Below are 26,685 nucleotides of genomic sequence, written 5' to 3'. Positions count from 1 at the left end.
AGAGAACCCTTAAAAAAAAAAAACCTTCCTTGCCTCTGGTCTGCCAACTTCCTATAACTACTGTGAAGCTTTAACTTTCAGCCACATCCCACGCTGCAGGGAAAAAGTAGTTTTCAGAAGCCTATTTTCAATGAATGAATGAATGGTGGAACACAAATTTTCCGCTGATGACTAATATATAGTGCACTGTTGCAAAACACAACCTGGCAAATAAAATCAAAGGCAATATATCTTGATTCTAAAGTAATCATTCTACTTTGAAGTTGTAGAAAAAAGTATTTTAAAGAGGAAGAACACAATTAAATATAAAAAGAGATAGAAACTAGGTTATTAACTACATTTCCTACTTACAGCTAGGGGATCATCTGCTCACTGCTAAAACTCTGCATTGCAGCAACTACTGTTATTTGTCATAGCCATACTATGCAGCAAGTTAAATCTAGAAGTTAACTTGTATAAATGCATTTCTTGAAGTCTAGATTAGATTATTGTAATATAATCTGGCATCATATTCATCTGGTACAATGCAATATGTAGAAACATATAGATTAAGAACCACTGTATCCTATTAAGAAAAGTAATAGCTAATTTGAAGAAAATGGCCGAGATCATTGGAGGATTCACAATGGAGGCAGGTCACCAGAATGGAACTTAGAAAAATATAGACAAAGCAGAGTTGCATAATCCACAATTTACCCATTTCTACAAAGTGTATTCATAGACCAGTGGGGCAAGCAAGGTAAGACATCCCATAAATCAATTCATGTTCCTACCAATGACCAGGATATGAAAATGCAAGGGATGTGGTTTAGGAATCAGCCACTGTATGGAATATCATCAGGGAATAAATCAAGCCATTTAGGTCCTTTGAACCTAAGAATGACCAAGTCCAAGAATGACCGATGTTCCTTCCAGCACTGGGAATCTGATGCGGAAAGCTGCCAAGCCACCCATACCTTTATCAAGCTGCCTAGTACTCAATGAACCTATTCTAAATAAGTAGCAATTAAGGTGTATCCAGTCAATACTGAATATCTCTACAGTCTACACCAAAACAGATAACTGAATAACAATAATAACTTACAAAAAGGACTTTCAATGATATGGTATTATTAGAGGGAGGAGGAATATTCTTGGCCCTTTCTGGAATTGTTCTGCAGATGTTTTAAATATGTTTTAAATATTTATTATAGTTATATGCCCGTCCATCTCACAAGAAGCGAGTCTGGGTGGCATACAGCAAAACAAATAATAAAACAATTGACACATAAATGTGTCAAACCTAATCATATTAAACAAATTAGAAAAAGGACACAAAAGAAACCTTACTGGTTTCCTGAAATCTCCAAGTAGGGTGACAAAGCCGGGTCTTGAGGGACTTCTGAAAAATAAGGATGTATGGAGCTGACCTCACTTCAGGGTGGAGAATGTTCCATAAGGCTGGTGTCATAGCAGAGAAGGTTCACCTCCTCAAGCTTGCCAAGTGTAGTTCACAGGACATGGCAAATCTGACGGGGCGAGCAGATGGTCCCTCAAATAAACTAGCCCCATGCCATGAAGGGCTTTAAAGATAGAAACCAGCAACTTGAATGGCCTTGAATGGCTTAGAAGGAAACAGGCAACAAATGCATCTGACAGAATGGAGAAGTAACATGTTCTGTTTTAGAAGCACACATACCTGCCTGTGCCGCTATATTTTGCACCAGTGGAAACTTCCAGATATTCTTCCATGGCAGCACCACATACAGCACATTACAATACTCCAGTCAGAAAGTGACTAGAGAAGGAATAACTGTCAGCAGAGCCACCAGGTTCAGGAACCTGTGTAACTGTTGCACAAATGAAACTGCAAAGGCCCTTAGTCATGATTGCCACCTGCTCTTCTAGGAGTTGTGAGTCCAGGAGGACCCACAAATAGCACACTGGGTCTTTCAGGGGCCATATAACCCTATCCAGCATTGAAGATGGCATTACATGTAAATTGTTAACATGCCAGTTTTTTAATGTTTAGATATTGGAGAGAGACGGGGGGAGAGGGAGAGAGATGGAAACTTGTCACATGGCCATAACAAGAAATGTCCATCACTATATCACTGTATTCTGGAGTACCTGTAGATTCTGGGCAGTCTTCCAAGGCAGCCCGATAGAAAGCCCATTACAGCAATCAGTTTGTGAGCTGACTAAGATGAATGACAGAAATGTTCTTGGTTCCAGGAAAGAATGTAACTGGTGCAAAGGCACTCCTGATCACAGCTGCTACCTACTCTTTAGGTGCAATGAACCCATAATGGAGGTGTAATGAGGTGCAACTAGACACAAGAACAGATTTTTCCCAAACGCCATCACTCTGCTAAATAAATAATTCCCTCAACACTGTCAAACTAGTTACTAAGTCTGCATTACTATTAATCTTCTCATCGTTCCTATCACCCATCTCCTCCCACTTATGACTGTATGACTGTAACCTTGTTGCTGGTATCCTTAAGATTTATATTGACTGTTTCCCAATGACTATCATTAAGTGTTGTACCTTATGATTCTTGATGAATGTATCTTTTCTTTTATGTACACCGAGAGCATATGCACCAAGATAAATTCCTTGTGTGTCCAATCACACTTGTCCAATAAAGAATTCTATTCTATTCAATGAATCCATAAGGATTCTCCAAACTGCATATCAGTCTTGAATAAGCAACTGCAATTCCATGCAAGACCAAAGATTCCAGAGCCAGGCCTCTGAAAGATTTACAGCCACTCAATCTTGTCAGGATTGAACCTGAGTCTATTCCTTCCCATCAGACCTGCACAGTCTTCAGATACTAGACTGGGACCTTTACAGGATCACTTTGTTGGCTTGGGATTGAGGTATATAATTGAATATCATCAGATATCTTTCTCATATTTTCTGTGGTATAGCCTGAATTCTTTCATACGAATAGCCAACTCTGAACCATAGTCAATTCTTCAAGGATCCCCCCCCACCCACCCACCCACCCACTAATAGGATTTTTGAATAAACTATAGCACATTAGAAATCTTATTGTAGAGACTGGGCTATCATTTGGCTGCTCTCAGCAAACAGCTCTTCGGCTACCATCTGTTTAGCAGAACAATTCTTGTTACTGAATTACTTACTTACAAATAATCCCTTTTCTTCAAGGGCACATTTTATTGTTTTCTTTAATTATAGGAATGCTTTTGTGAATTCAGATTCATTACAATGTTTTATTATAACTTAATATTTTTACACTGAAGCTACCTTTAGGGTTATTTTAATAAGCAGTTTAGAAATACCTTTCAAATAAATAAAATTCACTCCCTATAACTAATGTCAGAGGATATTAGCATGCAGTTTAAAGGGATAAATCATGAACCACAGTCAGCATTTCAGCCGAAGTTGGATGAAGCAGAACTTGTTCTATTATGGTCTAAGCAAGCCAAACCTTAAATGGCTTGAAATTTTTATTTTTGGATAGAAGAAAATCAGAAAGAGAAGCCACAAAAGCTTATTTGGCATGTAGGAAGGACATTTCAAACTCAGACTACACGGTTGCATGCAAGCTTTACAAAATAAAATGCTAATCACAAGTTGGATTTTAAAAAACGATACAATGATTTATGTATTTCATACATTTCATATCTCTCAAATAATTACAGTTGCCATGAGACAACTGTGATTATTTGAGAGATATGAAATGTATGAAACGGAATTGTTAAACAGCAAGATTCTGTGTTAAGGAAAGGATTTTATTATTTTTTGAGTATATTACCTCCCACTATTATTCTACTTGCTTTAGCTTTTATAGATTCTAGTATATGCAGATGTGCAAATCATACATGTAAGAAATAAGCACGGAAATTTATGGAATACGTGTCTTTCAATATTTATTTGTTAAAAAAAAACACAAACTCATCCCCTTCCTTTAGTTTTTATTTCTTCACCATTTATACATAACTGTATAGTGTTTCACTCCATTTTTCATATTAATCAGAGCTACTTTGGTTTGATATGTATCCTATGAAAAAGTGTGAATGCGGTTTCTGAAATACTTATGATACCTAGATATGTGTCCAGTGGAAAGCTGAAATTACAGAAAGAGAGCTTCAGAAGGTGGCTAGGATCTGGCAATAATTTTTGATTTATAGGACTGAAAGATTAACTTGGTCCCAATGAGTTTGGTTTTAAATGGTATTAGTGGATGCATAAGATAATTAAAGTACTGTCTGTTGCCTAGGTTACTGTTGATTTGGGGTCTGAATAAGGCCAAGGAAATAATTAGGCAATTATTGGAGCTATAGAAATACAAAATGAGTATGATGTATAGCAAAGTCTTTTGACCACTAAGAAAATACCGAGGTTCACACCTGGAAAATATTTGTATTCTCTCTTCTAGCTCCATTATAGATGAGCGTTTTCTAGAGCTTGCTTTAATGGTCACTGTTCAGTCACACTGTGAGGCAAGTTCCAGAATATTCTTGCGGAGGTTGTGAGCATGTAATCAGGCAGGATTGAATCCATGGAGTGAGTGCTTTCAGGCTGCACTTTTTTTCTGATTTATAATACTGTAGATACCCCAATAATTTAAAAAAATGACTCATACTGAACATTACGTTAACTATATTATCAAGGCAGTTGCTTAACAACTGCCCTGCTTAGCAATTGTTGAAAGGTATGATGGTGCTGGAAAGATAACTTTATGACCAGTTCTCACATTTACGATCATCATGGCTTCCCCATGGTCACAATCGACATTTGGACACGTCTCAATCTGCAGGAATTTACAATCATCGCAGCCTCCTATGGTCACTTGATTGCTATTTGCATGCTTCATAACTGGCTTCAGAAAAGAAGTCAATGCAGAAGTCAGCAGTAAATTCACAAGTCATGGGTCATGTGATGCCTCCCTTAATGACCCATAATGACTCACTTAACAACCAAATGGGAAATGACCTCATGATGTGGGTCATGCTATATGCCAGGGGTGTCACGGCGGGGTCACGTGACATATCGGGATTTTTTCCCCCTTTGCTAAACCGGGCATGGGTGTGGCCAGCGCATGATGCATCCGGCCTGCGGACTGGGAGTTTGACAGCTCTGCTGTATGCTGTAGCATATGAGATGCAAGAAACAGCCAGCCTGCGTGGAGGAATGTTAATTATTTTGAGCACCGCCTTTCACTCCCAAAAGTTTTTTGGTCTAGATCAGGGCTGTCAAACTCCTGGCCTGTGGGCCGGATGTGTCACCTGCTGGCCACACCCATGTCCGGTTTAGCGAAGGGGAAAAAAGTCCCGATACGCCACATGACGCCGCCATGATGACGTGAGTTTGACACACCTGGTCTAGATGATAAAGTATATGGTCACTCTAACTTAAGTAGAAATTATGTATAATTTTTAAGCATTCCTTATAATATAATTTAAGAGCAAATACAGTGGCTTTCACAAAGAAATGGACACATGAATGTTAGCCACTTCCTGGAGCCTAATGTAGATATAAAACATTGTTAGCCTGGAACATCTGCACCGTTGTCCTATCGTGTTAGCAAGAGAATTAAGAAATCATCACACCCTAGTGTAATAGTAAAGTAAAATATTTTGCTAAATATCCATTTATCAAAAGCCTTTTCTCTAACCTTTTAATAAATCTGATTAAACAGCTAAGTGTATATTGTGATTGAAGTATATAAAGCAAGCATTGGGAATGAAAGAAAAGACAAAATAAACCATTGGCCTCTTGACTGAAAGAGTTATAACAAAATGTTATTGTTTTTCTTACTTAAGGATAGTCAGGATAAAGAATACAATGGTTACAACTTCATCAATCAACTTTTAAAAACTTTTTATCTGTTACTATATAAAACTGACTCAAATGTAACCGAGGAAGAAACCAATCAATTCTTATGTAACATAGCTTTTCCAAAGATTACACATGATCAAACTTCCTCTCTAGCTGTACCTTTATTTCTTCAGGAAATAATAGATTCCATTAAAATCACAAAAAGAAGAAAAGCTCCAGTCCTGATGGTTACTCCACTGAGTAGTATATACCACATATTGATTTTTTTTTTGCCTGTTTCCTGGCATCCATTTTTTTCTCATTATATTGGAAAATTAATCTTCTAATACTTCTTCATACAGGATATGTACTTTCTCTTCCCACAGTCATCATACTTTTTCTCATTTCTTTCACTGCTTTTTCTTTCATTCCTATTTTTTGCCAAGATATGTCATGCATTAATTCATATGGGAAAATTGAAAACTATCTCACAAGACAATGAAAAATCTAAGGTTCACACTCAGGAAACATTTAGAATATTATTTAATATTAATCTTGCATTCATTCAAATAAATGTTCATCTCTCTACTGAGTTTCATTTAACAAGAGGGCTATTTGTTTTACTTAGGGAGAGAAGCAGATCTGAGCTTGTATCTGAGTTTGGTATTTCCAAAAAATGGGGAATTAAGATTTTGTTTTTGTGGTGGCTCAATGGCTAAGATGCTGAGCTTGTCGATCAGAAAGGTCGGCAGTTTGGCAGTTCAAATCCCTAGCGCTGCATAACAGAGTGAGCTCCCGTTACTTGCCCCAGCTTCTGCCAACCTAGCAGTTCGAAAACGTGTAAAAATGCAAGTAGAAAAATAGGGACCACCTTGGTGGGAAGGTAACAGCATTCCATGCGCCTTTGGCGTTTAGTCATGCTGGTCACATGACCATGGAATTGTCATCAGACAGCGCTGGCTCTGAAACGGAGATGAGCACTATCCTCTAGAGTCGGGAACGACTAGCACCTATGTGTGAGGGGAAACTTTACCTTTACCTTATTTATCTATTCTCCAGAATTTTGGGAGAATCCATGGAACAAACTATGACTAATCCATTATATTGTGAGAAACTTTTCCCACAACCTATCTTAAACTGTAATCAAGAGTAGACATGATTTGAACACAAGTTACGTTCATGCTCTTCTCCCACACACTTTTAACTACCTTATGTGATGAAACCTTCTTGAAAACATCCATCCATCATCAAATCTGCCAAAAACTCCCAGAAGTTTACACTATTTTGTTAAATTGAACTGGTCCTAAAATATTTTATTATTTATTTATATTTATTGGCATCCAGCTCCTTTGGACTCATATGCTTTCTGAATTTTCTCAGAGTCAATGGGGCTACTAGTTTTTCTGGGTTTCTTTGTTTTAAACTGAAAACAGAGATGGGTATAATAGAAACCTTGTAGAATTGAGATGGATATAGCCATCTCTGGAAACATCCACTGAATTCTAGTGGGAGTAACAAGAAATGACATTGGACTCTTCTCCAATTTCATAGTTGAGGAAGTAATACTGAGCACAAATACACTATCAAGAAAATTCTCAGCTAATTTATGCTTTCAGGAAATTTAACAACCCCTCCTTGCCACCTAATATGGTTCACATTAACGAAAGACATAAGATGCCAATGAGGAAATTAAATTCTTTTAAATATTTTTTTTTTTAGAAAATCATATTGTTTTGTTTTATTGTTTGTTTTATTAGATTTATATACCGCCCTACTCCCGAAGGACTCAGGGCGGTGAACAGGCACAAAATAAAATACATAAATACAAAATTTAAAAGCAGAAATAAAACCAGATTAAACAATTTGGCCCGAGACAAATTTAAAACATCCCAATAATTTAAAACAGATTTAAAATTTTCAATTTAAAAGAAAAGGGGAAAAAGGTTAGGCCAGGCCAGCTTGCTGGAATAGGAAGGTCTTAAGAGTGCAACGGAAAGTGCGCAGATCCGGGATCCTCCATATCTCCAGGGGGAGCTCGTTCCAGATAGTGGGTGCCCCCACAGAGAAGGCCCTCCACCTGGGGGCCGCCAGTCGACACTGTTTGGCCGACGGCACCCGGAGGAGCCCCTCTCTATGAGAGCGTACTGGCCGGTGGGAGGCTATTGGTGGTAGTAGGTGGTCCCGTAAGTAGCCAGGTCCTAAGCCATGGAACGCTCTAAAGGTGGTAACCAAAACCTTGAAACGCACCCGGAAGACCACCGGGAGCCAGTGCAGCTCGCGCAGGAAAGGTGTTACAAGGGAGCGCCATGTCGCTCCCATAACCACCCGCCCAACCGCACTCTGCGCCAGTTGGAGCCTCGGGGTGCTCCTTAAGGGGAGCCCCATGTAGAGAGTGTTGCAATAGTCCAGGCGGGAAATGACGAGGGCATGAGTGACTGTGTGTAAGGAGTCCCAATCCAGAAAGGGACGCAACTGGCTAATCAGGCGAACCTGATGAAAAACCCTCCCGGTCACGGCCGTCAAATGCTCTTCTAAAGACAGCCGTGAATCCAGGAGGACGCCCAAGTTGCGAGCCCTCTCCGTGGGGGCCAGCGATTCGCCACCAATAGTCAGCGATGGCGTCAACTGACTATATCGGGACGTCGGAAACCACAGCCACTCGGTCTTGGATGGGTTGAGCCTGAGCCTGTTTCTCCCCATCCAGATCCGCACGGCCTCCAGGCACTGGGACATCACTTCAAGGGCATCGTTGGGGTGGTCCGGGGTGGAGATGTACAGCTGGGTGTCTCAGCGTACTGGTGGTACTTCACCCCGAAACCACGGATAATCTCGCCCAGCGGCTTTACATAAATGTTGAATAAGAGGGGCGAGAAGACTGACCCTTGTGGCACCCCACATATGAGGGGCCTCGCGGTTGACCTCTGCCCCCCTGCCAACACAGACTGCCACCGGTCGGAGAGAAAGGAGGAGAACCACCGCAATATGAGAAATTAATCTATTACAGTGTATCGTATTTATTTAGAAGGATGTAGCTGGGCTCCACGATTCATAAAATAATGAGTACATATCTGTTCTCCCATGTCCAAAGTGAATCTGAGTAATCTGAAGCAGGGGTCCCCAACCCTTCAGCCGTGGCCTGGTACTGGGCTGTGGTTTTTTGGGAACTGGGCTGCGCAAGATGCAGACAAGCACATGAAGCTGGATTTGTGCAAGCGGCATATGTGCTCAAAACCATCCCTTCTCCCCTCCCCAACACTGGTCCACAGAGCCAGAAAGGCTGGGGATCGCTGATCTAAAGCATTCTGGAGATTAGAAAGAATGGTAAATTTACTGTTTTACTTTCTGATAATTTTTTTAACTGTCAAGTAGCAACTTTGTGAAGAGGTTAGATAGGTTAACTCAATTTGTACATCATCCTGGGAGAAACTCTTCATAGTTTCCCACTTCCAGGAAAAGAAAAAGACTGAAGCCAGGAGGCACTGCTTCTCAATGCCATTGCTTCAGAACAGATTTATCACAGAATTCAGAGTTGCCTCTTTCTTGATGACTTTCAGAATGTTAAAGATGCAAAGTATTTCCTCGTCTGTTAAATGAACTTTATCATCTTTGCCACCTTTTATTGTTTAAAAGTTTTTACAGTTGGTATTTATATTGTCAAATTTTGATGGTTTTTATGATACATTTGGTTTACATTAAAAAAAATATGTTTTAATATCTTCAAATGGTGAATTTACAAGATTGTGGCTGGATTTAACAGGCAAGCATTCTAGAAGCGTTAAAGAGATGTTCTCAAATTTTTAAACGGATCTACTGACTCAGAAACATTGCTTGCCTCTGGCAATAAAAACTGAATAAATTAATCAATGATAAGCTTTCTGCTTTAAAGAATATGCTCATGCACACAAAAAGGGAGGACTTGAGCCTATACCTGCAGTGATTTCTGATCTTCTTCCAACTTCTTTAAATTTATCCCCATGTTGAAAAAGAAGTAGACATGAGTTCAAGCAGTTAGTGCCTCAGAATTAGTGATTCTGAGAGGGCTGTTAGCCACAGTAGTTGAAGAAAGATGGGAACTGCTATTCGGTGCTCTAGGGAAGGGCCATGAGCTGGAAAAAGCTGTTGTAAGCAGAAGCTGGAAAAAGATTTAAATTATAACTTTTGGGGGCTTCTGCAAATACTTCAGTAACACAGAATTGATAGCACTCTACGGATTTTAGAGGTGCCTTGAAACGTCATCTCACCATGATATTGGATACCTCAACAATTCAATCTTCCTTTGAACAAAAAGCTTTCATGCGTCTAATTTTCACAAATATAGCAAGACTTTGCAAAAACCAAGGTGATCACAAATGGACAGTTGGAATCATGAGGTAGGCCAGATCAGGAAACAGACAAGAATTACAGTAGTTACTTTATTGTTGGAATAAAAATCTGAAAGTCTGTTGATGATTCCTCCTACCCTCTCTTATACCAAAAAGACTCAAGGCGGAGTTATTTTCAGTTTCTTTCTCACACTTTCTCCTTTCCCAGGATTTCATCTCTTATTTTGCCTTAGCTGATCATCTATTCCTTCTTTAAGTTTATGTATACATTCCTCTGCAAAGTAATAATATAATGCAGATCATTCTAAAACACCATTTTGGGTTCTGAATGGCAATATGTCTGCAATACTGAAATACTTCTCTAATTTTAATTCAGAGAAAATAAAATGGTCTATTACCAATAGTTTATAAAATACTAAATCACAGCATACCTCATTGTCTAAAAAACTGCTTGGCAGATACTAGAGTTTGTCATAATACCTTATTATCTGATTTCCATTTAATAACCATAAAAAATGAAACGGGGAGCAACTAACAGACTGAAACTATTTTAAAGAGCCACTGGCACTGTGACTGCCTCTAGAATAATAAATCAATGCGAGTCTTCAAATTCAGCCAAAGTACAAGTCACAATATAAATTTTATTTTCCAAATAAAAATAACTGACTGCATTACGTTCATAAAGTTGCACAATGCAAAATTAAATCTCTGGCAGGTAAAACGAGAACCCTGCGCTCTTCCCATTGGCAGGATAAGGATAAAAAGCACTCCTCCCCCGTCTGTCTTCTGCCAGCTTGCTTCTACTCCAATTTGTTTAAAATTCTTTAAGCCTGTTCAAAAGACACATAATTAAAGGTCTTATCTTTCTCTTTTCTCTGCCAAAAGTTACTAACAACTTCATGGCCAAGTTAAACTTTCTTGGACTTCACTCAGGTTTTTAAATCGTGAGTCAGAACGGATTAGTTTTGGCGAACATTTCCTCCATCTCCTAAATGAGTCAGAAGAAAAAGTAAGATAAAGAAATCCCAGTTTATTTTCATCTAAAAAGTTACGTTCATCTACCCGTGTTTCCCCGAAAATAAGACCCTGTCTTATATTTTTTTGAACTCTGAAATAAGTGCTTGGCCTTATTGCCATGCACTCAAAAGCCCAATTGGGTTTATTATCAGGGGATGTCTTATTATGGGGGAAACAGGGTATGTGCTCCTGTTCAAATCCCTTTCTCTTCCCCTCCTACCCGCTTTCCCACAGAATTCTGTGTTTCAACATTTAGAAGTGAAACCCTTTCTCTAAAGAACAAAATCAAGTCACGGCAGAGTGACGATTGCCATGCAGACAGCTGTCCTCCCACAGATGTGACGCCCTCTGCCTTATCCATGTAATCATTCAATCGCCAGCTGGGCCTTGTTTGATAGGGATCTGGAAAGCCTATTGAAATCCCCTTAGTGGCCTCAATGTTCTCAAGAGATAAAATTAAAAAAAAACAACAACTTCTCATCAGCCTTGCCAGGCTTTTTTAGAAAGAGAAAAGCCCTTGTGATTGGGTCAGTGGCTGGTTCTGTTCTCCCAAACACTGAGGCTCCTTCATGCAATGCCTTCTGGGAAACATGCTTGCTTCTGCTGGAATTTTTCTGTAAAAGGCCAGCAATACGTGGCCATGTAGGAACCCCATGGACTAAAAAGATTTTTATTGTGGGCATAGAACTTGATTCTATAAGGAGCTGGATTATCAGGAGACTTTCCAGCTTCATTCAGTGTAGTAGACAATTGATTGGCCATTCATTGGAGACAATGTACATTTAAAGGCTTGGATACCAAGTGCGTATGGGACTTCCAAAGGACAGAGGCTGCTTTAATGCTCTCTAGAATAGTCTTCTCAGAATTTCTCTCCAGCTGTGTTGACTCACAACCCCCCATCATCCCTAGCTGTACTAAAGGGAAGGTGAAAGAAATATTAGTTAAATGCAGGTGAAGGTGCAGAGGCTGCTTTTCTCCTTTGATGCCGTTCTAAAAATCCTACCGTACCCTTATAGTGCCACCTGAGATCCAATCTTCCAAAATAGTATTGAAAGATATTTGTTTAAATTACTTAAGCTTCCGTGAAAGTTTTTTAAAATTATCATGGAAACTGTGTTAGAGAAAAAGAGAAATGTTTACATTGTTTGATACATTAATAGACATGCATAACTATATGCTGATTAAGCAATTTCCTTGCTTAAGGCCACTTTTGTTAATTCTAGTTGCAAACTTTTATACCAGGGGTGTCAAACTCGCGGCCCGCAGGTCAGATTTATCATGCCTTGGCCACGCCCACTCCCATTTTAGCAAAGGGGGGGAAGTCATGATACGTTAGGTGACAACGTGATGACACGAGTTTGACACCCATTTTATACTCAAGTATTTTAGAAAAGTATTTCTAGCAATCGGGATGACATTTATGCTTTATCAATTAGTTCAGTTAAGATAATAATGAAATAGAAGTTTGCTGCCCTTATATAATATGTTACAAAAAAGCACATTAGTGCACTTTACAGGTAGTCCTCAAGTTATAACCATTTATTTAACAAATGTTTGAAGTTATGACGGGGCTGAAAGAAATGACGTTCGACCGTCGCAGTGTCCCTTGAGTCGCATAATTGCAATTCAGGTGCTTGGCAACCAGGTTTTTATTATGATTGCAGAGTCCTGAGTTCTGTGATCATGATTTACAACCTTTCCAGCTGGCTTCTGACAAGCAAAATCAATGGAGGAAGATGGATTTGCTTAACACCCCATGATTTGTTTAATTACTACGGCAAAAAAAATAATAATCCAGTGGCGTCACTCGATGACTTACTTAATGATTGCATCACTTAGTGATGGAAGTTCCGGTCCCATTTATGACTATAAATCAAGGACTACCTCTACATATTCCATGGATCCTTCAGGAGAAAAAAGTCAGGCATATCAGCTAGACCAGTGTTGGTGAACCTTTCGGCTCAGCATGTGAAACATTTGTTAAATGTTTTAACTTCACATTGCTGATATGTTCTCTCTCTCTCTCTCTCTCTCTCTCTCTCTCTCTCTCTCTCTCTCTCACACACACACACACACACACACACGAGAAGAGGCCGCAACTTAACTCCTAGCATCACTGATGTCATTCAAAATGTGCACAATCCTTTGGGATTTGTACAATTGCCCGCATGGATCTACTGCACGCCACTTTCATTCAGGTGGTGCTCTCTTTCTGTTGACAGGTCCTTGTGGCCTACCTGAAGCTGCTCTGGGTTGCACAAGGCCTTTGTTCTTGAAGTGGCTTTGAAGACTGCTTTTTCTTTTATGGCCTCCTCAGCCTCCAAAAACCACCCCAAAACACACCCTGTTCTCCTGAAATTTTGGGAGGGTTCAAATGCTGCCCCAGAAAAACATCCCATTCTCACATGCTCTCTGCAGCCTCTGAAAAACATGTAAAAGCATTCCCCATTCTCACATGTCCAATTCCTGTACAACTTTTGAGGCTCCAGTGCCCATGTGAGAGCATATCCCATTCTCTTGCAGCTTCCAAAAGTCACACGAGACGATGGCATGCTTAAAAAAAAACCAACTTGTTGGATGTTGGTGAATGTTGGTATGTCACCCCGAAATATTGTAGCATGTTGTCTTGGACACATGTGACATCACTGAACTAAACAGACACTGCCCGCTCCAAAAAAAACTCACTACCCCAGCATCTAAAATAGCCTTGAAGTTTCTCCAGGAAATATATGCATCTTCCCTATTATTGTATTGGTCCCAAGTGACATTTTATTCTGAAAGCATTTTAAATTACTTTCAATCAGCTCGCCTTATAAAGTAAATTAATGATTAAAGACATTTAACAAAATGTTTCCTCAACTCTGTTCTACCGAGTAGCTCTTTGAACATGAAAACACAACACAGTATATATGGGAAAGTCTCTCCAAATTTAATCTTTGCAACAATTCAGTGTGATGTGTTGACCTGAGAGAATATGACTAGCCCAAAGTCACCACTGACCTCTGCAACTGAGTGGGCACTTGAACTATCTTTAATGCCTTCACTACTATACTACACTGGCGATCGGTACTGTATACATGACATTTAAAGTAAAACAGTACATTTATGGAGCCACGTTGAGAAAAGCTGTGGGACTTTCTTTTGGCAGTTACCAAAAGGAACTCCCACAATCTTTTTATACTGGTAGGATATTTTGATCAATGAAGGGATCAGATATTGTAGGAAGAGAGCAGCATTAGTCTATGGTAGCTCAATATCAGAAGAAGGCTAGTAGCATCTTTCAAATTAACAAATTTTATTAAGAGGTATAAGCTTTTGTAAGCTATGGCTCTCTTCATTGGATGCAATATAATGAAAGGGTGATAATACACAAGCAATTTTTCACCCAATTGACCAGCAATACCCCTCTGACTTATTCCAATTTAAATCTGACATCAATCTAGCCACTCCATTGCATCTGATGAAGTGAGCTATAGCTCACAAATCTTATGCTTCAACGAAATGAGAAAACCTTAGTCTGAAAATGTGCTACCATATCCCTGCTTATTGAAGGGATCAAGCTATAGAGGACTTATCCAATTTAATTAATAATGATTGCTTCAGCACTTTGGACTAACTTTGTTTAACCATGGTATGTTGAATAATATGTAATTAGGTACATTCACATTCTATAATAAACCAGGACAACACCCCTCCCAGATTATAGCTTGCCAATATGTCTTAATATCTTACATTGTAAGAGGACATGTCAATCATGATTAAAACATTCATCTATTTTCATCATTACCTGCTGTCTGCCTTTCCTCCAATGGGATTTCAGCTGTAAGATGACAACTATGTTTCTGACTAATGGTTTTCTTATGTATAGATATGCACACACCTCTACAAGAGAGTATGGATTTTAAAATATAAGAAAAGCAACCACAAAACTATGTAAAATAACATACAACAATCATTTGATTGTTGAAATGCAGAAATACTGTGTAGGAAACAGATTATTCTAGCTAGCTTGCTATTATCAATAGAAGAGAATATTTGTAGCTCAGGTTGAATTGTAAGGTCCCTTATACTCTCTAAGCTTGGTTGTTTTCTTACAGACATCTCATTACCAAACTAGGTAACATCATCAGTGCTAAAAGGGAGAGGAGTTTGCTCTTCTTTTATATACTAGTGGCTTGCCCTGTCAGTGTTGGTGGGAGTGGTCTTGGTGGTTCCTTGACTGGGCTGCTGTTTACTGTTAGCTTGCTTGTCTGAGTTAATAGTTCCTTGATAGAGGTATCGTTATCATGTACGGTTATGCCAACCTAGATTGTATAGGGTTTAGGGAAGATGTGATCCAACAAATCCAGAAGCACTAGACTGGAGAAACCTAGTCTATGTTAATAAGCAGTGACTTTGTTAACCTTCATATGCATTCTTGGACATGCCAGAGTTGATAGTGGAAACACACTCCATGCAATAGGTGCACATCTATAGATTTTCTGTATATAGTTGTCTGAATACATACACAAGCTAATTGTCAATTTGAGTGTTTCAAGCAAGAGCCTTCAAGAAAGATTAATGAACATCAGACCCCTGCTGGCAGCATGCCAGCTCAATAGTCTGAGAAAGAGCTAAAGTTATGGATTCCTTCCCATGTAATACTTTTTCTATTTAACTTATGACTGTCAAGTCACACCTGAAGAGCAACTCTGGGAAATCAAGTGGTAAAGTGGAAAAAATTTTCTAACAAACTATTTTAAGTATCTGCTGCCCTCCAGAGGAAAGAAATTTTTAAGATTCTAGAATGAACATTGTATCCACTTCACATAGTTTTACAGTTGTGTTTCACAAAAGTTTATGAGTTTTAAGATACAACAATATTTATTTTGACTTCAAAGGCAGAGACCTGAATTCCTCTTATCTTACGAATCTCACTAATATCCATGAACCTCTTATTTGGTCAAGGATGAAAGCAGGGATGTCTTATGTATGTGCCCTTCAAATTGTATGAAAGATTGGAATGCTTAGACTTTCTAGGGATTTTTCAGAATTTCTTAATGTTTTATATTTTACTTAGGCATCATTAACCAACTGGACTGCACCACTACTCACCATCAACTTCAAATCACTTACCAACTCCTTAAAAACCCAACCGTCCCTTTTAAAAAAAGTTCCTCAGCTATGGAAATTAATAAATTTTATCTATTTAGTCTATACTTTGCTGCTTATTATTATTCCATGAAGTTACCCACAGATATATTCATTCAGAAGTACTTGGTGAAGGACATAATCAAAAGCAATTCTAGACAGCTAGTTTGCTTTACCTCTATAAAATATATATTGATCCATCTTCAAGAGATGTTATAATAGTCACTAAAGCTAACGCAGCTTTCTACCAATTTACCCAAGATAAAAATCACTCAAGATGGCCTTTAATTAATTCAATTTTCCTTTGGTTTTATTTTAAAATGAGCAATACATTGGTTACTTTTTAACTGTTGAGGCCAATGCTGGTAGCAAGATCCACATTTTTGTTATATTATCATAAAGGTCACATACCTAAGATTTCTTGGGTACATGCTAACCTTACCTAATTATTTGGCTATTTTTATCTGCTGAGAATCCATTCTCATTCTCCCTCTTGAATAAGCAATGGTACAGACAAGGAAACTGAATTAGTCAGCAGGAACAGACTTCTGTACGAGCTCTTGATCCTTTTTAAGCTAACAGTTCAGCAGCTTCCATAGTCAGTCACTGTTATCACTGTTGGTCTTAATGATTTTTACAATATTTTTTTCAAAATATTTTAAACTTCACCAGAAAATCACCAGGGTAATTTTCACTGTGAACATCCATATGATGCAACTCTCAGGTACAATAAACAAATTAACATAGAAAACTAATTGATGCCCCAAAGTATCTGCTGCATAAGATACTTACTTGACTGCTTCTGCTACATTGTTAGATGTATGGCCTGATAAAGCATCATGCAAATTACGGATAAAGTAATCTCTGTATTCTTCTGGAAGAGCCATGAACGTTCCACCCATCACAATGAATTCCACTTTGTCGATGCTGTGGCCCAGCTGCTTCAGCTGTAAAAATAAGATCAGTCTTTTGAACCATGCCAAAATCTACCATGTATTTTTAAGTCTGATTATCAAAACACTGTAAAATATTTCAGGTGAAGTTACTTCACAGCTTTGTATAAAACAAGCATTATAGTATTGCAGTTTTATTTTAGATTCCTCATCAAGTGTCCTTCAACATCAAGCAACAAACTTATATTGAGCAATCCACTTAACTCACAAGCCCTCTTTCTTAATAGTCCTCCAAGTTTGGAATTCTCATCCCTGGAGTTCAACTAATGCCTATGTTATACCTCTCCTTAATCTCTGGCCATTAATGTTCTATGACAGTGATGGCTAACCGTTTTGCCATCGCGTGCCAGGAGAGGGGGGGGGGCGGGGGAGGGTCGCGCGTGCACGTGCCCACGCGCATGCGTGCGCAACCCCCTCCCCCTCCCCCCCTGCTCCTGGCACATGATGGCCTGGTAGGCCCGTTTTTCTTTCTTACCTGGTTCCAGATCCTCTCTGTGTATCTGGGAAGGGCAAAAACAGCCTTTCCCACTCCCTTGGAGACCCTACGGAGACTGAAAGGGCCCATTTCCCAACTCTCAGTGGGACAGGAAGTGACATTTTTTGCTGTCCCAGGCCTCCAGAACCTCTCTAGGAGTCTCTAGGAGTCTCTGGAGGCTGGGGACAGGAAAAAAAGTCACTTCCTGTCCCACCGGGAGTCGGGAAATGGGCCCTTTCAGCCTCCGTAGGGCCTCCAAGGGAGTGGGAAAGGCTGTTTTCGCCCTTCCCAGATACACAGAGAGGATCTGGAGCCAGGTAAGAAAGAAAAACGGGCCTTCCCCACCCCGCCCCCAGGCCCTCCAGAGGCAGGAAACAGCCTGTTTCCCTACTTCTGGTGGGCCCAGAAGGCCCGAAAATCAGTTGGCCGGCACGCGCATGCGCCCCAGAGCTGAGCTGGTGTGCCCACTAATATGGCTCCGTGTGCCACCTGTGGCACGTGTGCCATAGGTTCGCCATCATGGTTCTAGGATATTCCAGGAGTATGAAAGGATAGGGTAGAATATTTAGAGTACTCTTGCTTTCCCTACACCAATGTTTTAATAAAATCTATATTTATTCATTTATTTGGCCTGGCCTGAATAGGTTTTATGGGTTAGTTTTTAATTGTATAGCTTGGGGTTTTAAATTGGGAGGCCGATTAATTTAATTTATTTTTAGTTATCTTAACTTTTATATTGTATGTTATTTTAATTTTCGGCTGTTCACCGCCCTGAGTCCCTTCGGGGAGAAGGGCGGTATATAAATTCAATAAATAATAAATAAAAATAATAATAATTTATTTTGAATAGTATTTGGAAACTTGTAGAGCAGGGGTGTCAAACTGGTGTTGTCACGGCATTGTCACATGATGTATCATGACTTTTGCCCCCTTCGCTAAACTGGGAGTGGGCGTGACCAGCATGTGATGCATCCGGGCTGAGGCCCACGAGTTTGACACCCCTATTGTAGAGGAAGACTACTTTCTCAACTTGTAAGAGAGTTGTTGGCAGGTGATAAATGACCTTTGGCTAAAAAAAATAAATGGTCTAACTCAGTATAACACAACTTTTTGAATGAAATAACATGGTGGAGAATTATGCTTAACATGTAGCATAAGAGCTCTGCAGGTCACCATTCAAGAAGTTGATGTTAATTTATGAAGTCCAAGCAATATAGGTCATATTAGTGGGATCTCTGTCCCTCTTGAATACATTGTAACCTTCTCAATGAATAACGTTTAGTAGAAGTTTTTAATTTAACCCTGATCTTTAGACAAACGATTTGCTGCAGTAGCTAAAAGTAATTGTCAGGACTGCCATCCTGCTATAGCCATGCTTTGCCAAATGCCAGTCTGCCATAATCAATGGGGGGGAGGGAGCCGAAGGGGAGGTAGAAGGGAGGATGGGATAAAGGGGAATTGAAACTACTATTTGTGCCATGTGAGAGCCGCTGGCAGTTCCAAGTTCATGCAATGGAATGTGATGCCATCCAGCCTGCCAAGCCAGGGACTGTTACGAAACAATTTGTTTGAATATAATTGGACAGTTAAAGATAACTAGGGGAAAGGTGGGGAAAAGGGAAAAGTTTCTTAAATGCTTTGGGCGCAAAACTTCAGATCCAGCTTTGCCTTACCGTAACCATTTGGCAATCAGCATATTTTCCTTTTGGTTCAGTTTTCATTTTTACTGATGCTTTTCCTATGTGAAACAATCTTTTGCCAATTGGATAATCTCCATGAATGCTAAATTGGTTTTAATAAATAAGATCATGGACATAGTTGTAGACTAAGCTTCACATTTAGCTACAAAGAACTAGATTGCTTTATTTTTATCCCACCATCATCACATTTTTCCACCATAACAAATCCTTACTTGTTCAACTCGGTGTCTGGTCTGGAGATAAGGATCATATCTGGCACGTATGGCTCTCATAGATGTTGGCTAAAAGAAATCAAAATAATATTCCTTAGAAACAACTAGCAAGGTTGTTTTAAAGCGTCTATAATTGAAACTCCTCTCACTCCAGGGACAAATGATCAAGCTCAAATTATCTTATAGTACTCCAGATCAATTATGTAAGGACTTAGCTGTATGTAGAAACTTCTAATGCTGGGACAGGTGGAAGGAAAAAGAAGAGAACAACCATTAGCAAATTGGATGGACTCAGTCACAGTGTTGAACGGTACTCCGTGTAGACTTGAACTCTTAGGTTAAGGACAGATTGAGAAAATCTTATGTCTTTGTTAAGAGTCGATACTGACTTGATCAAATCCAAATTCCTAACTGTACTGTACTGTCAAATTTTAAGTATATAGCTTTTAGTGGACTGAGGATCACTTAATCTTGCTAAAAAAATGATGCTCAGCATATAAAAAAAAGTTAACAGGTTCAGTATATAATTAAAATTTATGTAATGTAAATATAAATGACATGCTGCAAACAAGATGACCATTCTTTTATTTAATAATTAATTCTATCACATTTGACACTTAAGTAGCAATGTCCAGAAAAGTTCTAGAAACCTCATCCTTGGCTTTGGAAAGTAGTATGTGTTGTATGTATCTGATTTGAGCTTAACAACTCTAAGAGCTGAATTTAATTTTAATATGAAATGCAAATCAATTTCACAGATGCTGTCCAAATGGCATTTCATAAATAAATCTCCATCTAATAGAGTGATTATATAATAATTTTATACAATCTCCATTTTCAAAGCAATCCAAAGTACAGTATTGGGGGGAGGGTATGCTAGATGAATAGGTTAAGGAGTTAGGGGGAAAGGTATCTAACTCAATATAACACACTTTCTTAAAAGTTGCTTCTAGTTCATATATCAGACTTCAGCAAATAGCCAGATTGAGTCAGCTATCAATTTAATAAAAAGCTAAGTCTTTTTAAAAACAGACCACTCTTAGTGGCTATGTTACTTGAAACCTATGGGAGATGTAATGGACCACTTTTGGAGACACAGTTTAGAAAAGTCTTAATATATTACTTCACAAATGTAATATATTTAACTTCTATCTTGAACTTCGGTCCTCCATATGCATTGTCCATTCTGGATGAGAATTAGGGGAGCTGAAATCCAACATACTCCAGGACAACATTGGGTTGAGGAAGCTGTTATATGAATCTAACAGTGTCAGTATAACAATGTAGAGGGTATACTTACCTGTACCCCCAACCATCTCTTCATTTCTAACTTAATTTCTAAAATATTATCTCGAGAATGACCATCTCACACTTGAGACTAATAATTACCAGATAGAAGTCCAGTTGTGAAATATTGAAAGAAAAGAAAAAAAATCCAAACCCATCAATATTCTATGAATGTAAAATAAACTGGTCCTCCCCTAATATTTCTGATATTCTGGTTTATAGTAAATTTATTGTTTTTTCCTGAAATAGGACCAACAGGTCCATGAGAGCAGTACCTCATATCCAGTGTAAGATTGTGTTGAATATTCAAAGTCAGAATCAGGCCCTCCAGGACAGTATCTGCATTTTTTCAAGAAAAAAAATGAAATCATAACTAGAGGTTAAGTATATTATTAAAAACAAGGGTTGGCAACCCATAAACTGTGTACATTTAAATGAATAGCAGATGTTTGAAGGCAAAGGAACTGTTTCAATGAACTTTCAAAGTTATCCCTGTAGGAAGCAGGCTATTGGCCTAAATAGATCCAGCCCCTAGGATGCAGTGCAAGGAAAGGAATTCAATTTACAGTAGGATACCGATCGACTCCAAGACAGAAGAAAAAACTGAACCAGAGATCTTCCAGTTCAAAGAGTGGCTTGGGACCTCAGATGTACTAGAAAAACCAGTCCCAACATTGTTTCCTGAAAGACTAAGTTGATAATGAGTGTTGCTAGAAAAATCTATGGCTGTATTATGCTACAGCATTATGTAGTTTCTTTGGCACTGGGCCAGTTAGTTATTAGAAAAGCCATTGTTTAATATAATGTGCAAACCAAATCTATATGTAAATTGTTCCCTACTCCACAAATCATGGTTGAAGTCCTAGGCCCATATTATTTAAAAAAAAACTTCCTGCAAAAATGCATCATCAGAGCACATTTATCAAAAAAAAAAAAGCACTGAATTGCAGTTACTCAGTATTTTTATTTCCTAAAAGATGGCTGGAGTTCCTTCAAGTTTATAAATTGACATGAAAATAATGTTACATTTAGGCTACATCATCTTTTTAGAATACTCTTATTACACTATCAAATGCCAACTTCAGCCATTTGCCTGAAAAGTTTTGCACCTACCGGTATATCATTAAAAAACAGGTACCATAATTATATAAAAATAACACATGTATGCAAGCCTCATTTTAGATGAGTCTAAAGAAAGGGCATAGCCTCTCTATTATTTTAAGAACATGTTTACAATTATTAGGAATTTATTTTTAGATGAAGCTGAATATTTTAATGCATTCCTATATGTTTTGGCTAGGTATTTAAGATATTCTGACATGTTATTAGGCATACTCACACACATATGTTTCCTGTGAAATTAATATGTGGACATCTGTGTGGTTTGCACATTACTGCCACAACAGCAATCTGAAAGAAAGGAATGTTGCAGAGAAGTTATTAAATATCTGGTCTTTTTGTATATAGCAAATACATCAATCCACAAGGAAGGAAGGGGTAAAACAACTGTTCTGTTCAGAACATCCTGAACCTATTCCCTAATCACTTTGTTAACTTTTCCTGAAAATCACCAAAGGAAGCTGTAACTACAATTTTACAAGCATTGTTTTTCAAAGTGTATCTATCACCTTAGACCAGGGGTGTCAAACTCAAGGCCCGGGGACTGGATGCTTAAATCTGGCCCGCAGGACCACTTTGGTCCAGGGCCACTCTGGAAACAGCAAAGGACCAGCCCACAGTGTCTCTGCCAATGAAAACAGAGCTTGGGAGGGCTGCGTGCAGCCCTCTAGAGCTCAGTTTTTGCTGGCAGAAAGTTGCAGGAGGCCATCGCAGCCGAAACAGAGCTCGAGAGTCCGTTTTCACTGGCAGAGAGCTTGGCCCACCACAGGAGTGACATTGAGCTGACCACGCCCACCCTGGCCCTCCAAGGTCATTGACTCTGGGACTTTGTGCATGAAAAACAAACAAACAAACACTTACCCCACTAGCAGTTCGAATGGGTTTTGCTTTCAACTTAGGAACCAGCACTTTGCGGTACTGAGGGGGAACAGCAGCAATGATGTCAACCAGGCGTGGCTGTGCTGAAAGGCCATACTTGGCAGCCGTCCTTGTTTTAATCCTGAAATTGAAAGCCATGCTACTTAGAGGCTATATAATAGGGAGAGGCAACCTGATGCTCTCCAGATGATTTGGATTTCAGCTCACATCAGTTCACATCAATATTTAAACTTGCCTTGGCAAGAAATTGTTAATGCTATGGTCAATAATAACCGAAAAGCTTCAGGTTGTTTCTATTATATATGTCTTTCTTCAATACAATTACATTGGAGTATACTACAACAGGTACAAAAAAGGTTGCTACTAATAGGAGGGAAGAGCTCCAACCCTATATCCTTGCCTTTGGATGATGTCTCATGATTTTATTCTCTCTCTGATCCTATTCAATATCTACATAAAGCCACTGGGTGAGGCTATCGGCAAGGAGTTAGATATCAGTTATTGCACTTATTTAATCTTTGGGCTGGTCAAATGATGCTCTTAAGCTTCTATCTCAGCATCTTAGGTTCTGGATGGAGAGAAACAGACTTAAGCTCAACCGAGCAAGACTGAGTGGCTAAGGATTTCGGATTGCCTAGATCTGAAAGTCTATTATTGATTCTGGATGGGGTGGCATTGCTCTGTATGTGGGGGTTGTCTTTGAGGTTAACACAGAAGCTGTAGTCTTCTGAATGCAGAACTCAGAATGCAGTGGCACAAGTACTGATGTATATACCTCACTATATGCCTAAACATCTGGTACTCCACAAGCTGCTTTGGTTGCCAGTGGATTTTTGGGTGCAGCCGAAGGTGTTGGTGGTCAACTAAAGAGCTGCTCATGACATAGAGGTCTGTAGAACAGCCTATCTCCAATTATCTTTTGCTATTCACTAAAATCTGATACACTAGCATTCGACCAGGGTCTCTCCAATCTAGTGTTGTTTGCTATAGTATGCTTTCTACAACCTCAAATACAAACCTTTTACAGGGCATTGCCTTTCCCATAAAAAGTGGGGAAGACAGAAACAATAAAATGTTGAAGAGCAAAGAAGAAATAGAATACAACTCACTTGTTTAAGTTCACATCTTTGCCCTCGTCATGGGCGTCGATGAGTTGTTTGATGACATCAGCTATAGTCATCATCATGAGTTCTGCTCGGCTGATCTCTCCTAAAATAGAAGTAAAAGGTTATGAAAGAGTCTGTGCAAAAGTAATTTCTCACATACAAATGTAAACTGACATGTGCTCTCTCAGACAGAATAGCCTTTCTTTTCTCTCAAAGCCCAAAGCCTATTCACCTGAGTCACAGAACACAAGTGCCTTTAGTACTAATCAATGTGGCATCTGCAGTGCTCTCTTGAGGAAATGCTGCCTTCAGGTAATAGGGCAGAAGATAACTGTAGTACATACTGCAGAGGATGAAGTGAAAACTATTAGGTCTCCTTTAGTTAACTTTCCTCAAGGATGTTTGAAGACTCCAAGAAAGAAGGTAATAGAGAAAGAGTTCTTGGAGGAACTATATTTTTCCCTAAAAGTTTATTCTTTTCTAAGAAACACTTTTCTATTCACACAGAATAGTCATAGACCGGAGGATATGGCAATTAAATAAGACACCTAGCTTATTGGAAAATCATACTCAAAAAGCATTTATTAATGTTTTATCAAACTGAACTGACATTGAGTGGGTACCATGGGGTTCAAACTTTGACCCTATACTTTTCAATCCTTTCAATAATGCTTTGGAGGAGAAGATGCAGGAAACTGAAAATAGCCTTGTATTTTAGAGAAGTGGACAAAAGTTACAGAATTAAGTTTAAAAGAGGTAAGTTCTTCCCTAAGGGGAAAAAAATCAAATGCACAGATAGCAAAGGTGATATTTGTCCTACCAGGCCAAGAAACAGATTATAAACTAAACCAACAATGTAATTGGGCTGCAAAAGAATATAAATGCAATTTGAGGCAGCATCAACGTAACAGAAGTATAATTTCCAAATGACAGAAAGTAGCCATTCCATTTTGCTTTGATCAGATCCTACCATCAATACTATGTTTGGGACACCACATAGTATGGATTAAGGCCAAGTGGAACAAATTAGAGAAAAGCAGCAAGAATGATCAGAAGATTAGAAATAAAGTAAGACGAGAGTCAGTTTAGTGTAATGGTTAAGGCAGTAGGCAGAAATCGGGAGACCATGAGTTCTAATCCTACTTTAGGCGCAAAGTCAGCTGAGTGACGTTGAGCCAATCACTCCCTTTCAGCTCTAAGAAGCAGGGAATGACAACCCAGTTTTGAAAATCCTGGCCTAAAAAACTGCAGGAACTTGTCCAGATCAGAAATCACATTGAAAGGGACACACACACCCAAATTATGAAGAGAGACAGAAGGAACTGGGAATAAGTCTTGAGTAAAAGAAACCTCGAGCTTAACAGGATATACCACCATTGTTAAACACCCGAAAGCAGATTCTCTACCGCCTCAGAGAGCAAGGATCAATGGGAACATAGATTTAAATTACGGGAGGGCAGATTGTGATTGAGTGTGGTGGTTTTCCCTTCAGTGGATGTGTTCGGGTGGAAAACAGACAGTTCTCTCCTTGGGATGCTTTAACCTGGATTCCTACGCTGAAGAGAGGGAACCCTTCAAGTCTCTGAACACTCAACAAGCAATTTCATGATGAAATTACTCCTTTTTGTGCTAATGATGCCGACTCTGTAAACCACTTAGAGAGGGCTATAAAGCGGTATATAAGTCTAAGTCAGAGGTCTTCAAACTTGGCGGCTTTAAGACTTGTGGACTTCAACTCCCAGAATTCTCCAGGCAGCTATGCTGCCTGGAGAATTCTGGGAGTTGAAGTCCACAAGTCTTAAAGCTGCCAAGTTGCTGGCTGGAGAATTCTGGGAGTTGAAGTCCACAAGTCTTAAAGCTGCCAAGTTGCTGGCTGGAGAATTCTGGGAGTTGAAGTCCACAAGTCTTAAAGCTGCCAAGTTGCTGGCTGGAGAATTCTGGGAGTTGAAGTCCACAAGTCTTAAAGCTGCCAAGTTTGAAGACCTCTGATCTAAGTGCTATTGCTATCATATTTAAAAGCCACCTCAGTCGCAACTTCCTATGGGTGTGAGACATGAGACTGTCCTATCTTGAGGCGTTCCAGCTGTAGTGGGACTACATTTCCCAGAATACCCAAATAGCGCGGCCCCACACCCCGATCCAATGCCTCTGGAGGGCATCTATTTTAGGAGGCTTCACATCAATATCCCTTCTGTCCCGTCCCCTTTCTACCTTTCTTTTTCTGCCTCATGGCGAAGGTCCCCCTGGCGACAACGACACGATTTCTCAAGCCCTCCCCTCCCCGTTTCTTCTCGCCGGCCGTCAAGCAAGGAGCTTCTGTTATGCCGCTCTAGGCAAATCTCTCTTTTTTTCTTTCCTTCACGACAGTGCCGCAAAACAACAACAAAAAAGAAATACCGGGAACCGAGTAAGGAACAGAAGGCAGTTATTTTTTTTTCTGAGCGAGATTGTCAAGAGTCAAGCACGCGCACGAGGAGAAGGGATTGGTAAGAGCGCGAGACGTCCCGCCTCTTCGGACTGACGATATTTCCGCTGCAGCCGGAGCCAAAGGCGCGTATTGACGCCTTATGGCAGGAGTGGGGGGTGGGGGAGAATGGAAAATGGCCTTTTTATGACTTGTGAACTTCAACTCCCAGAATTCCTTCTGGATGGCTCAGGAATTCTGGGAGTGGAAGTCCACAAGTCATAAAAGGGCCATCGTCCCCTATC

At 39.4% G+C, this 26,685-nt stretch overlaps 1 protein-coding gene across 1 annotated transcript in view; it reads right to left on the bottom strand.

Annotated features, from left to right (window-relative positions):
- Window positions 1–26,400, bottom strand: part of ELP3 (elongator acetyltransferase complex subunit 3) — a 104,161-nt gene extending 77,761 nt beyond the window's left edge. Inside the window, exons 1-7 of the mRNA XM_070947157.1 lie at window positions 26,188–26,400; window positions 23,980–24,079; window positions 22,853–22,991; window positions 22,212–22,282; window positions 21,148–21,211; window positions 19,586–19,654; window positions 17,038–17,192 (exon numbers count right to left, since the gene is read on the bottom strand). Coding sequence (XP_070803258.1) covers window positions 17,038–17,192; window positions 19,586–19,654; window positions 21,148–21,211; window positions 22,212–22,282; window positions 22,853–22,991; window positions 23,980–24,079; window positions 26,188–26,206 — 617 coding nt within the window. The 5' untranslated portion in view covers window positions 26,207–26,400. The remainder of the gene's footprint in view (window positions 1–17,037; window positions 17,193–19,585; window positions 19,655–21,147; window positions 21,212–22,211; window positions 22,283–22,852; window positions 22,992–23,979; window positions 24,080–26,187) is intronic.
- Window positions 26,401–26,685: the final 285 nt, after the last annotated feature.

This window comes from Pituophis catenifer, unplaced genomic scaffold (assembly GCF_029215685.1).
Source record: "Pituophis catenifer annectens isolate HBS135680 unplaced genomic scaffold, rPitCat1.0.hap2 SCAF_1, whole genome shotgun sequence".
Lineage (NCBI taxonomy): Eukaryota > Metazoa > Chordata > Lepidosauria > Squamata > Colubridae > Pituophis > Pituophis catenifer.
The sequence above is the reverse complement of the archived record's forward strand: the minus strand, read 5'-3'. Positions and strand labels throughout refer to the sequence as shown.